This window comes from Acinonyx jubatus, chromosome B3 (assembly GCF_027475565.1).
Source record: "Acinonyx jubatus isolate Ajub_Pintada_27869175 chromosome B3, VMU_Ajub_asm_v1.0, whole genome shotgun sequence".
In the NCBI taxonomy this organism is placed as follows: domain Eukaryota; kingdom Metazoa; phylum Chordata; class Mammalia; order Carnivora; family Felidae; genus Acinonyx; species Acinonyx jubatus.
In genome coordinates this window covers 85,315,847-85,330,993 of record NC_069386.1, presented here as the reverse complement: position 1 = coordinate 85,330,993, position 15,147 = coordinate 85,315,847, and the positions used below count along the sequence as shown (strand labels likewise).

The 15,147-nt window shown below is 35.0% G+C and overlaps 1 protein-coding gene across 3 annotated transcripts in view; it reads right to left on the bottom strand.

The window, feature by feature from the left end:
* Positions 1 to 232: 232 nt before the first annotated feature.
* Positions 233 to 15,147, bottom strand: part of TTC6 (tetratricopeptide repeat domain 6) — a 201,778-nt gene continuing 186,863 nt past the window's right edge. Inside the window, exons 27-31 of one of the 3 annotated variants that reach the window (XM_053224391.1) lie at positions 13,579 to 13,789; positions 10,652 to 10,804; positions 9,612 to 9,782; positions 1,981 to 2,206; positions 233 to 1,525 (exon numbers count right to left, since the gene is read on the bottom strand). In XM_053224391.1, coding sequence (XP_053080366.1) covers positions 1,389 to 1,525; positions 1,981 to 2,206; positions 9,612 to 9,782; positions 10,652 to 10,804; positions 13,579 to 13,789 — 898 coding nt within the window. In that variant the 3' untranslated portion in view covers positions 233 to 1,388. The remainder of the gene's footprint in view (positions 1,526 to 1,980; positions 2,207 to 9,611; positions 9,783 to 10,651; positions 10,805 to 13,578; positions 13,790 to 15,147) is intronic. The other 2 variants (XM_053224390.1, XM_027065617.2) reach the window with 2 other exon arrangements.

Below are 15,147 nucleotides of genomic sequence, written 5' to 3'. Positions count from 1 at the left end.
AATGAAGGCAAGAGATCCAAAGTGGTTTATTAAAATGTGTCTGGTTCACCAACTGAAACAATTCCCTAGGGATGACCTAATCCTCACATGAGCCCACATATCACGCCTGGAAGATTATCCTGAAATAGTGTGAAGCATCCAACCCCACAGTGGCTCACATATTAAAATCAACCTTCTATTGTGAAAATCTGGTACATCAAACTAAAAATAATAATAATAATAATAATAATAATAATAATAATAACAAAAACAAAACAAAACAAAAACCAGAAACTGAGTAGATGGAGGTATTCTTTCCAACATGCCTGATGTCTCTGAGGAGCTAGAGATGTACAAGAATGAAGCGAAGAAGAAAAACAAGTGACTGAAGCAAATGTGAATGAATCCTTGTTTTTATCAGGAAGGTAAAGGAAAGGGCTTCTCTGGTTCACTCAAGGATCCTTCAAGGACAATCTATACAGAATTTTTACCTGGTTTTTTTTTTTAATTTTTTTTAATGTTTATTTTTGAGAAAGAGACAGAGTATGAGCAGGGAGAGACAGAGAGAGAGGGAGACACAGAATCTGAAGCAGACTCCAGGCTCTGAACTCTCAGCGCAGAGCCCGACTCAGGGCTTGAATTCATGAACCGCGAGATCATGACCTGAGCCGAAGTTGGACATTCAACTGACTGAGCCATCCAGGCGCTCCCTTACCTGTTTTATTTATTCTCATTAACTTCTGTGAGCTGCTAATTATACGTGTATACAAATTTTTGGTGTATGTTTATGAAATTTGAATTAAAGAGGCAAAACGAACTATATTAAAGAAACAGGAGGGCCAAAATTTTTATAGGTGCTGTCCTGGCAGGGAGATAACATGTAAAAGAGAAACATGTTTATCTGGTGGAATGATGTAAGCAGCAGGAAAAATACAGGCCTGTATAGACATTATTTAAAGGAAGAGAGAGGAAATGTACTCAATTTCTTTACAGCTATCAGCTCTGTATTTATTTTTTTTTAATCTAGATACTGTTGAAAACATTATGAGTAGGTATTGATGAAAAGGTCAATGACCTTCTATAATCACGAAGTGTTATTTCAAAAGGAATTATTTTACTTTAAAAAATATCTTAGATGTTAATATTTCTTAAGAAACATTCTATTTATGTTTCCTCACCTTATGAGGAAATTCAGTTATTATTAGCTTTTCAAATATGCATAAAAATGATCTAGAAGCTTTATAATTAATATATAGTATAAACATATTGTTAAAATGCATTAAAGGGTTATGTAGATAACAAAACATAATGTATACAATAATGAAGATAGTGCAACCTTTTAAACAAAGAAGTTTCGATTTCTGAAAGAAGAACTGTATAGACTCCTGCAGAAAACATGGTCGGTGTAATCACATCACTGGGGCATATTCTTGAAGATCAAGTGCTTGAATATAGTCAGCCACGGCTTCCTCAATCAGACCTATTCTACCACGAACTTCTGCTCTGCGATTATATATGAGAGCATCATCAGGCTTCAAAGACAGGGCTGTAAAAGAAAAAAAAACATTTCAAGCTATGTTTTATGCTAACATTAGAAAATAGGCTCCTTTTTTAAAAATAAAAATTTTATAAGAACTTTAGTGTTATTTATTTGAAAGCATTTTTCTTCAAATGTAAGTAATTATTTAGTAAGATTAAAAATATCAAATCTTTCTAAGGAAACTAACTTGGGGAACACTGTACAATGTCTTTCTTTGAAAGGCTGCCATTGTTTATGTATGGTTTCCCTAATAATTTTCTGTATCTCAGCTTACCCATGCTTTAAGCTGTTCCATAAAGGAATCAACATTGGTAGTATTAAAGATATAATATATAAAAACATTAATTCTTATGTAAGTTTACCTACACAAATAGACCTGATGACTTTCTCCTTTTGTTGTCAAAAACTAAGCATATCAACAACCCCTGTGATCTTAGCCAAAAATTACAAAACAAAAATACCTCTACTTAGGTCTCCCTCAGCTAGTTCATATTGCTTTAAACAATAGTAGAAGTGTGCTCTGTTAAAATATACTGCAGCCCAAAAGGGACAGCTTTCAACCACATATGCAAAATCTTCTTTTGCTTCTTTGTATTTCTTCAAAATTGTATTTGCAATAGCTCGATTCATGGCAGCACATTCATTTTCTGGATCAAACTTCAAAGCCTTTGAGAAGTAGTCACTGGCCTACAAAATGTGAAGATGATGGTAATTTGAATATATTTCAATTGGAAGCTATACAGTAACTTGAAGCACTTTTGCTCTTAAGTTAAAATAAGGACATTGGCATACCAAGGGGACAGAGGAAGAATTTCATCCCAAATAGGGATGATAAAGAGGTGCATTGTCTGTAGACAATGTAAAAAAACAGTAATAAAAACAGCCAAAAGTCACTTTTGTTTTTGTTATCACCATGTGTTGGCAAATCTCAATAATGTCAGTGATAAAACACTACTCCTTGCTGAGGTGAAATGCTCTACTACCGACCCCTGAAATCCCACATCCCTGCACAGCACTAGAAGAAGGCAAAATATAAATTAGAAAAGAAGGTCACAACAAGATAAAATATGTTGGAAAATTAACATTTTTCATATAAAAGCAGAGTATCTAAGAGCTACAGAGGTAAATGAATTTTAAAAATAAGGTTCTAAACCATACCATTAAGGGATAAAAACTTAGTTATACTATGAAAGTTGGGAAGAAGGAAGAGAGAGGAAAAAAATCAACTTGTCAAGAAGACCAAAGACTCTAGATTATTCTCTACTCATCATCAAGTTGAAAGGAACACTTCAAAGTGTGGTCTGTAGACTGGTTTTGAGGTCTTAGTTTGAGAATCATTTGCTACAGGTCTGTAAAGAGCTTAAGTACAGAAACTAAGAGTAAACTGTCAGTAACTTCTAAAGCACTTTGACGCAGCTATGACATTCCAGCACATAAACATATTTCTAGTAACTTGTTTATATTGTCTTAGCAACATATTGATCAAGAATAAATTGGAAACTTTTAAAATAGTCCTTCACCACAACTCACTTCAGATGCTGATTAGACACCCTACTACTCAAGATAGGAGTCTCTTCTCTAATTCCATGATGGATAAAAATTTGGATCCTACTTTAAAACTTACTTCACTTAAAGGAAAAGTCATTTTTAACAATACAGACTGTTCTCCGATTTTTTACCACTCAGTTTTTCCCAACACACCACAATCTTGCTTCTCTCTATCTCCCCCTATTTTGTGAGTTCTGCTCTTGCTGAGGCTGCAGATGTCCTCAAACCCAATGGACACTTTCTAGTTCTTTTCTTTCATGACATTTCTGTGGCATGGACACTTTTGATCTTTGCTTCCTTCGTAAAATTCCCTGTCCTTGAGACAGAATGTCTCCTTGGTTTTTCTCTTACCCCTCTAAAGATCTTCTCTGTCTCCTTCGCTGAACTATGTTTCTCTGTGTATTACAGGGATTCATGAGTGAAATGAAACACTGGTAGCATGGTGTCCAGGAGCCCAGACCATGGAACCAGATTTCTAGATTCAAATCCTGGCTCTACCACTTGTTATCACCATGTCTTTGGATGAGTAACTAAAACTCCTTTTGCCCCCAATTTTCTCATCTGTAAAATGGAAGTAACAAATAGAACTCTACTTCCAGTGCTCAATTAGGGTTGTGAGGTTCATATGTAAAGTACTGAGAATGATATTCAAAACACCAATTATTTTCTATTCAATTATTACTGATAAACCATTTTTTCCCAGTGTCTACAAATGGAGAGACGACATAGCCCTAAGGCAATTCTCTGTGAACTTTGCTACCTCTGATGACTTTTAAGAGGCAATTAGATCAAGATTGTGTAACCCATCTTGTTCCTGGATGGAACTATTCTATGTGGCAGATAAGTGCAGTTTAAGGATCTACTAAAATGGTGACAGAAATGACATCCTTCTCTGAAGAGCTTAAAGAGAATTCACTCCCGAACAGAAGGCTGGACTCAACAATCATCAGAAATGAGGCAAGGAAATGACTCTAAGCAGGGCCAAGACTTTCTTCAAAAAGTAATTCAGGCTTCATTTTAGTTAACCAGTAAATAATCAATAAAGCTCACACTATTCTACATCACAAAAGCATGACTTCAATCAAGTAGGAGCAAATGCTTACTTAAGCTACAATAAAATAATTCAGTAACACACAATAATGTACCTGTGAACAATGTAACTTTCTATCATAGCTTCCAAAATATATTACTTAGAAAATAAAAGCCCATACATTTAATGAGGTTACTTGCAGTATAGGAATAATAGTTATGAAGCAATTAAAGGTCAAAGACACCTACTGCAAAGATGGCCTTGATTTTTTAACAATTCATCTAATACCATAATATCTGTAATTAAAAAGAAGATCTAGTTACTTTTTAAGTTACCCATACTTCATGATGTATGTACGTAGCTCATCCAAATGTGATTTAAAATGATTAAGTCACTAACTAATGATAAAAGAAGCCAAAACATAATACACACACACACACACGTGTGTGTATATATATATATATATATACACACACATATATATGCACATATATATGTATACATATATATGCACATATATATTAAGTCTCTAGAGATTATTTGATCTGTTGAAGGACCCTTTTTCCTGCCCCTAAATCTTCCTTTCAGTATAGTTAGAAACAAAGTTTGAGGAGGTGGGGAGGAGGAAATAGAAGCCACTTTCTCCACAAAAAGGCTTCAAGCATACTAAAATAGCTGCATAATTACTGTCAAAGTCTGCTTAACTCTGGAGAGGGTGTGCTCTGTGAAGCCTAAGTATCCAGCATATCAGGAAAGAGGACAAAATACATTTTAAATGAAATATTCACCCAGCTAATGAGTCCCTAGTGCCAGGAAAACAGAGCCATACTTAAAAAAAATCAAGGATCAAATACACCTTAAATCTAGTTAGTTTCATCCTCGTTATTAAAGGCAAGTTTAAAAGATTGGAATCTCCCTCCTGTGTGGATCTTAAACATTTATGGGAACAGAAAACTGACCTGGTCATTTTATTTATCTTTATCTCACTAACTAACTCCACAATGCAGGGAAACATTGCTAGGACCCAGACAAAGACGGTCTAAGGTTGATGAAGTTTAAGGCAACTGACCTTGGCTTATCAACCTGGGAAACATTAGCCTCCCAGCTGTCCATTGAGGTCTGAGCTACAACAGTCTCATTCACACCTCATAGAATTATACCTTCAGTAATTCTCTGTCCCAGCATTTAGCTTCACTACTGAGGTCAATGAATCTCATCACAGGGCTTGGTGTCCAGGGTCATGATCTAACTTGGGAAAAAATAAGACCTAAATAAACCAAGGCAATGGCAGTTGAACAGAATGGAGGGCACATATCTGAGGGAAAAAAATCAAGAAGCAAAACTGACAGGATTAGATAACTGATGGATGAAAGTAGTTAGGAAGAGAAAGATACGGTTGATGCTGATGTCTCTACTCAGGTGACCTGATGGAAGATGACATCTTGAACTGAGAGAGGATCTATATGAAGAAGAGCTCAACAAGAGGTAGGGGATAGTGAGATCAATCCAGTTTGGGCTCTAATGTACTTGGAAAATATCCAGTTTTAGCAACTGGTGATATATATGAGTTAGGAGATCATGATCTGAGCTGAAATCAAAAATCGGATGCTTCCCTGACTGAGCCACCCTGCCACCCACTTCCATAGCCCTTTTATTCAAGGCTCTGTCTCTGCTGCTGTGACAGTGTTCTTGCCAAAATCATCAGTGACTTCCTCCATCCTCCTCTTTCTTGACCTCTCCCAGCAGCATTTGCCACAGGACACTTTTCCCTTCTTAAAGCCCATTATTCTCGAGGTATTATCATAATCTCCTACTTTTCTTCTCATCATCCTAGCCGGGTGCTCCCTTCTCAGTCTACTTTCTGGTATCTCCTCTCTGCTTTGCTCTTAAACACTGGTGCTACCCCAGGGCTCGCTCCTCAAACCCCTCTCTCTAGCTATACTACCTGCCCAGGCGATCTCATCTCATGTAGTCCCACATATATGCTTATACTGATATAATGCTTATGTGAGACTGTACTAGATGTTTGTCACTACTAATATTTTTCTTGTTTACTTTCTATTTCTTCCTCCAATAAAAAGTAAGCTACATCAGAAAAGAAGCCTTCTTTATCTTGTTCAGCTCTGTATCCTCAGGGTTATTATTAATGCCTCACACATGGCAGGTACATTATAAGTATACGGAGGTTGAAGAGATGAAGAGCTAGAGGAATCAGAAAATATTTGCTGAACTTTTCCAGCAAAATAAAGAGAAGAACGATAGCTCTTGGTATATAAAGATGCCCCACAGGTCATTTTATTCAGGGATACGGAGGCAGTCTTGGATGTCAGAGGAGAACACTGAGGCTATAGTTCTCAGAAAATACAAGCAATAAAAACAAGTTTTTAAAATGAGTACATCATCTTAGAAGGTAAGGGTTGTGAAAAGTTCTAAGAAACACAGAGCTTGTAGTGGAAGCCTTCCTAGACCAGGTAGGCTTAGAGAGGACATTTTGCAGTCTTTTGCCATAGCATCAAGGCGAGCAGAACTTAGAAAGTTACCATGGCCCATCACCCTGCTTCTCACAAGAGGCTCTGCTGTTAGGCCAGGAACAAGATGTATCTCATTCAAATGTGAATTAACAGAGAAGCAATTTGCCTGTCTTCATTGTAAAAGCCAAGGATGAAAAGTAATAGCTTAATTTTTGGAAAGATTATAAAAACTCAGTAGAAAAAAAAAGTATTGTTACAATGTAGAGAAAAATTATAATGTAACATTTCAAAATGAACTAGAAAAAAATGCTAAGGGAGCAATTGTGTTTAAGAAAAAAATAAACAAATACTGAAGGATATCAGAAAAGACATGGCCAGGAAGGCATGACATAGAAATCAGATGAAAAAAAAAAAAAATTAAGGTCCATAGAGGATAACAGAGATCTCAGAAAACACAGGAAATATTTAGAAGAGAAATGTGAAAAAAGCAAAGAAATGCAACAGAAATTAAGAAATTAAAAAACATAAGAAAAAATAATTGGTATATAGAAGTCAGAGGGCATTTTATATATAATAATTGGCATTCATTCCAATGAAGAGAATAATGAAACAAAAAAAGTTTTACACTGAATTCAACAAAACTCTTCTGAAATCTGCATCTTGAAAATGCACACTGTATACTTTGACTCCAAATCATCAACTCTGAGACGTACCTTGGTAAAACCTTTTACTTAAAAACAATAACAAACGAACAAAAAAACTTTGGTTGTCATGACAAAACGAAGTCACCAATAAAAGAACAAAAATCACGTTTGCATCAGGCTTTTTGACAACAACATATAACACCAGAAAATAGTGAAATACTTAAAACATTCAAGGAAAGAACAGTGAGTCAGGACCTTAAACCCAGACATGCTACCTTAAGTTGTAAAAGCTGCAGGCAAACAGCTTTGAACATTAAAAAATTCAAGGAATATTGTTCTCATGAGCCCTTTCTCAGGACTCTGCTAGAGGACCAATTTCAGGCAACTAAGAAATTAGCAGTAGGGAGGGAAACTTTGGCAAAAAGCCTGGTAATGACAACTGAGTATGCTTAACTGGAGAACAGAGGCTAAAATGTGAAATAAGGGTAACAAAATAGTGTGCAAATATTAACCCCTCTGGCAGTGGAGGAATAACGAAACTCTCAACAAAATGGGAGAATAGAGAGACACAGTGGAAAACTGGCACAAGCTGATACCATAAGCTTGAACATATTTAAGAATAAAAATAGACACCTTTTTTAAAAAAAGAATACTATTAACTAAAATCAACTAATAGATGAGAGGGAGGATTAAGGGAAGAAGAGATTAAATGGTAATCTTGTTGTTCATAGTAGAGAAACTGGAGAAATAAGAAACTAAGAGTATAGAAATATATTTATAAAGGTAATCACTAAAGCAAAACTGAAAACCTTCCTAAATATCAGAAAACCTTTGAAAAAATTAAATAAAGCAGACTACAGAATAAAATATTTTAAATGCAGCACACAGAAAATATGACATAAAATAACAGAAGATCAAACATACTGACCATGCCAAAATGTAAATGGACTTAACCCATCTATGAAAAGCCACATATTTTCAAATTGCCATCTAAAGCAAAATCTAACTCTGTGCTGTATAAAAGAGATGCAAACCTAAAATAAAGGACTCTAAACATTGAAAATAAGAGGAAGGGCAAAGGAATATCAGGCAAAAAGCAAACCAAATGAAATCAGAGGTCACAATCTTCCTATCAGATAAAAGCAAATTTATTCCAAAGAGCTAAAAGAAACAGAAGGGCATTTGTAATGCACTCACAATGCATATGTAATGTGTATGACTATCTGTACATAAAATAATAATGTAGCAGCAATATTTATAAAGCAGAAATTATAAGAGATGTAAAGAAAACTACAGAGGGCCACACTAATTTTAAGATACTTAAATAAACCTTTCTCGGTCCAACATGAACCAAATGAAAAACAAGTATGGATGTAGGCTAAATTAAAAACATAATTTATAAGGTATATTTTATATAGATATTTTTAACTATATATCCTTATAGCATAAATTGTTTTTAGAAATGGCCCCTGGAGTATTTAAGTTGCCATATACTAGACCACATTAAAACTCAATAAACTCTAAAATTAGAAAATATAAAAGTCCTTCTACCTAGACATTTTAACTGCCTTGTTAATTTATTATTCAGTCAAAGGGGAAATAAAATTTCAGGTGTAACATTTTAGGAAAACAAACAAACAAAAACATTGCAGACCGAAATACATAGGAAACTGCTAAAAGCAGTACTAGGGAAATGGCCTCACCTTGACAACTCACCACAATATAAAATAAAGGGTGACAATAGATGAATTGAACTTCTGACTCAAAGACAGACAAAGAACAAAGATAAACTGAAGATAAAGAACAAAAGAGAGAATATAAATAAAAAATTAAAGTTGAGTTTGAATTATGTAAATATCAGAATAATTTGAATTATGTAAATATCATCTAATAACCCAACATTTTCATTTCAGAGACTCTGAATTGCAGTCCAAAAAGATTAAGATGTCATAAAACCACAACTAACATCTTTATCTCCTTACTCCCGGTCAAGTGCTCATGTGACTGAAGTTTAGGAAAGGTAGCAATTAAGACAAGTTAGATAACCACGTCATGAAAAAAAAGTCTTGGAGGAAGTCTGAGATTTGGCGAAGTGGAGTCAAAGAGAGGATTCCAGCACAGAAGCTGGCAACAATGGATAGCCAGGCAATGGCCCGTGCTTGGGGAAGTCCAGAACAATGTTTACTGGACAAGTGTCGAATGGTTGATGATAATGACAAGAATAAACCCATAGAGATGTAAACATTTAATAAATAATTACAAACATTCTTATGAAAGAGAACTTAAAAAAAAAGATCTAATGAATGATTAGCCTGTTATGTAAGGATTGCATTTTGAAACTATATATAACAAAGAAAGCATTTAGTGTCTAAAAGGCAATGTTAAGGAAAAGTCGTTACCTGGGAAAACTGCCTGTGGTGAAAATAGATATTTCCTGCATTGAAGTAAGCCAGTGAATACGTAGGATTTAGGGAAATTGCTGCTTGATAGTCTTTCATTGCATTCTGTTGTTGACCCATAAACTCGTGAATCACACCACGATTTGTTAAGAATTCTGCTGTAGTATTGATCTGCAATATAATAGTATGAGTATTTAGCATCTGGGAATAGTGTTTATCTCCAATTTCAAGTCTAAAAATGAATGTTATGAAATCTACTTGTGGGACACTAGTAATTTTATAGTGCAGGTGAAACCCATTAGAGCAAATATTTTGAGAAACGACAGGGTATGAAGTTGATTCAAAGTCAACCCTTTGTTGATTTGGTTGCAATAAAACAAATAATCTTAGTGCTTTACTCAGTTCCTTTCCAAAAGATAGACACAGTGGTAGTGGGGGGGGGGGGGGCGAGGGGGAGGTTATCTGTTTAGCTCTCTTAAGCTGGAGAAGAAATTAAATAGTTAATATGTTTATTTGTCCTAGGTAGCAGCAATTATCTTTCAGTTCTTTCCTTTTTCTCATCTCAAAGATTACAAAATCTGCCCATTTCTACCGAAACAGAATCCAAACTCCAGAAGAAAAGAGAAAGATTTTTCTGTCACTGCATACAAAACCTAAGATTTTTATTTGCCATTTCACTACAGAAGAATTTTGGAATTTATATTGTTCTTTCTTTAGTTCCTTTGAACTCAGAACATTATTTTAATTTTTGCATTTATTTTTTTATTACAAACTAATATTTATGTCCCATGAAACTATAAATTGCATTTACTGACAAGAGTCAACATTTGTCATGAGTTTGTATTTTGGATTTTAAATGTTATTTACGTTATAAAATTGACAAACCATGATAACTCTTTAGGATTCTTCTGGAAAAAGAAAACATACAAATATCATTTTCCCTATAAGTTACTTTAAAAAGTAACCAAGAAGTTACATAACCCTATTTATTAATGGTGCTAATTTATGCCAATGATAATATAATCTAAATGCATTTTTACCTTTATAGCAGCATTAATGTCTTGAATTGCAGCAAAATTATCACCCATCTGAAGAGAGACCACAGCTCTTCCTTCGTAGGCTAAGTAGCATTTTGGATCAACTTCTATGGCAACGGTAAAGTGATTCCAAGCTTTCTGGAATTTTCCTTGGGACTAAAATAAGGTTTCATTTACATGAAGTTAGAAATTGTCTATAACATGACAAGTTAGAAATTGTCTATAATGTGACAAATGTTTATGGTTCTAACTTAATCAGTTAAAGCCTTCAGTAAGGGCCAATTTATATTGTACTAAATCCAAGATATTAAAAAAAAAAAAAAGAAGTAGATTGTACTGTGAGTGCACTCAATTGACTAAATTACCTCTGAGTATTTATACTAACATTTTAATTAATTAAAATAAATCTACTTGTCAGAGTCATCTCTTATGCCAATCTTGGAGAACACTAATGCTTCTGACAATCACCACCATGAGGTTTACTTGAGCTCCATATACACACAGGTAGGGATTGTATTTATTCCTTGGCATTGAATCTCCAGCTATACATAACATATACATAATGAAAATAACAAAATAAATGTGTTGAGAATAAACTAATAGTGTAAAACCTATTTTGACAGATTTTACCAGCATCTAGAATTTTAGAATCACTATACATATTTCATGGAAAAATGCATTCAAATCTACCAAGTATCTGTTCATACAAACCTTAGCACCAATTGGAAAATAAGAACAAAGGTTAGGAGAGGGGTGCTGTTAACTGAAAGATGTCCAAGTGTTTCCAAGGGAAGACCAGCTAGCAACTAAATACCTCATCACCGTAAGGCAGTGAGCTGATAAATTCATGGAGGTCCAGAGTCTGACCTTTATTCTCATAGGTTAAAAATCCACCTTGCCAGAAGCTGCCCCACATACACCAAACTGAGCCCAGTGACTCTTACGTAAAACTAATATTTTAACTATACACTGTTTAACCAGCAAATCTTCTGCCTCTGCACAAATTATGTGAAAATCAACACTGTCACGACAAATTCATTTGAGAAACAAGAATAAGAATATTAAGCTGCAGACAGCCTCACAACAGGATATCTGTCATCTGTTTCTGACATCTGTTTTGGCTAACTTCTATATCACTAGTGCTAGGCACACAGTAGAGAAATCTTTGTTGAACAAATGGTTACTCTTTCCCCTGAGCAGAAATTGGATGAACCTCTGTAACTCTTCTAAGTCCTTCCTTTCCTGACTCAATCCTTCCTCATACTGATGTTTCTCAATCTTCTTTCAGGTTGATATATACAAAGTGAGATCTTCATAAAACAAAACTCTGATGTCACTTCTTTGGTTAATTATATTAGCATTTTTAACTGGCCTGAAAGGCCTTCACCTCCAGTCATTTTCCAATTCTCTAGCCTTGTCCTACAACACTCTGTTCTTCCCGTAACATTCCATCCACTTGGGCCCTCTGTTTTTTCACAAAACTTTCTAATGGGTTGTTCACTGTGTCTTAGCCCCAATTCTTAACTCTGACTGATTACTAGTCTTTCACACTCCCTTTAATTGTTAATTTCTCAAAACACCCTCCCTTACCCCTTCAACAAATCTAAGTTCACTTGTTAGAAGTTGTCCTAAAACACATCTTTTTCCTTTGTTGCACTTATCTTAAGTATAATTAAATAATTATTCACATGATTGCTTGATACTCATCTCTCTAGTAGGCAGTAAACTCTAAAAGAAGAACCAAGTATATTTGGTTTACTGCATATCACTTGGCCTAGAGCAATTCTTATCCTATATTAGGTGCTCAGTAAAATGCCTTTTGAATGCGATGCATGACAATGTTAACACATTTCATTGGATTGCAATCAGCTCTAGCAGCTTTGGAAGTCATCCTGTCTCTTCAAACTGACTTTGCAAATTTCTACTGTGATCCAATAATGGCTAATTTTATGTTTAAGTCTCAGAGGGCAATCTTATTTCCCTTATTATAAGTTCTTGGGCACACTTCACTATAGCTGCCAATCCTAACAATCAACTCCAATATTATTAATATTATTAGACCAGCCAAACTCATTTATTTTCAAATTTCAAAAAATCAACTGTAATTGCAGATTATTAATAAGAATTTCTGCAAATTACAATATTTTGAACATATTTGTTGTCCATTATCTAAAATTTTGAATATTGAAAAAAGATTTTAAAAAAGAGAAGAAAATTTTAATTACTCAGTTCCTCTTCATGGAATATAAAGCACACTTAGCACTTTATTCCAAGGATGTCGCTACATATTTTATTAGTGCAAATAGGTTCGTGAGCGCATGGGTCAGGTCAGTGTGTTCCAGAAACCACTCAGAGACCTGTGTAGTGACACAGAGAGTAATACTTTCCCATCTTGCTGAAAGGACAAACACCTAGTCTCTTGCCTGCCCAGTAAGTTCTCACTCACTGCCATTTGGAAGATGACCTGAATCCCTGTACAGTGGTTATCTGACCCATTGTATGGCTAAAGTCCACTTCAAAACTCTCACCCATTGCTTATTCTCACCCATTAGCTTTTCATTAATTCAACAGGACAATAGCTCTGGGGTCCAATACAGGTTAGTGAAACAAATGTTAGCCAGGTTTGTTATATGTGAAACCCATCAGGCAAATTTCAAAAGATGTAAGTGTGGGGGTAAGGTAAGGCAGGGCACAGGTGTTAAGGAATCTCAGGTTTGAAGGGTCATCACCTCACTATTCACCAGGCCCCTGGGTGTGGTCCCCAGGCAGCCTCCCTGTTTCTCACTGCTGCTCTAACCTGAAGGGAAAGGTAAAATGTACATAACCAAGGAAGTAACATGTATCCTAATCACCAGTAAAGGGCCAAATATATTCTTCTCCTTTTTCCAAAAGGAATTTTTATGAACTAATATGTTGTTATAGAATACTACCTGTAAATTATAGCCTAAACTAATTCTGGCTTTTGTGTATGTTGGATTAATGCGCAACACTTTAAGAAAGTCCTTCTGTGCTTGTTTGGTAGCTTCATCACGGCCGTATTCCATGTAAGAATTTCCCCGTCCAACATAAGCATCCAGAAAACATGGATCAATTTTAAGAGCCCAGGTGAAGAAATCAACAGCTTCTTCAAACTCCTTATTTCTGAAAATAAATGAAAATATTGATGTTTTCTGATGAATTTTCTAAGTGCTTTTCTGTATATAATTTACCCATGAAGATTTGCATTGACCCTTATAAAAAAATCTTTCATTTTTATTATCCATCATAGGAAGTGAGTACATGAGTTCATATGACCTAAGGAAGACTGACAGGGTCTTTGAAGATTTTGGTGAAAGGAAAAAGGCAGAATATGTTGGGATGATATTCTAAAGTTCTTTTTCCAGAACTATACAAGTATGAATGGCATTCCCGAACTTGTTTTTAACAGCTATCAGTGGCCAGTACAGAAAAACATACACTATTAATGATGAAAATACACTATTTAAATCAGATTAAAATAAATGTATTTATGTATTTCACATTTCCTTATACAATGAAAGGAACCAAATTTTTATCACATGGCATGCCTATATCAGATCTTCTATAAAGGGAAATGCTTTCTTTATGACACCAGGAAAGGAGAAAAGAAAAAAAAAGTGAAATGCGTTCAATTTATTAACTTGTGAACACATGTGAATAAATGATAACTCTATCTCTCATCCCTAATTATTCTCTTGTGGTAGGATGAGAGCTAATAAAATAATCAAATATTTGTTCGTGGGCAGATATAGTCACTTTTCCATCGTATATGCATATCTAATAATTATATTCAGTCTCTAGAATGAGGGAGCTAACACTGAGTAACTTCTTACATACCACGTACTGTGCTAAATGCTTTACCTATGCTATTTCACTTAATCCCTCCAACAATTCTTAAGCTAGTTATAATTTTCTACATTTTGTAGATGAAAATAAAATGGCTCAGAAAAGTCTGTGTGCAGTAAATAGCATAATGACATTCAACAGTGTGCAATATCTAGGATTCAGACTTGGGTAAACCATAACCTCAAACGTCATGCTTTTTCATGTGGTCATCTCTGCTCACATTCTTTGCTTTAAATCTACCTGCTGTTGGTGCACAAGATCTGATACCTCAACAGTGTAGTCAGAAGAAAGCTCAGACCTAAACCTGAATGTGTAAACTAATATTAATTTTTCAAAATTGTTCTGAAGAGCAAATGAGCACGTGTGAAAACCACTGAGCAAAGAAACCCTCAATAAAGATGGCCATCTTTCTCCCAGCCTCTTCTGCATTACTTCTCAAAACGGTCTCAAAATTTAACAAGATACACCACTACTTTACTAATTTTTCCTTCATAAAATACATGGAGCCCAGGGAAACTATTTTAGACTGTCATCTCCTAGATATTACTCAGGAATATCTCTTTATAGTGTTCCCCAAACTTCAGCCCCTCCTTTGTGACAGCTGCCCTATGTTCTACCTACGCTATCATTTACTG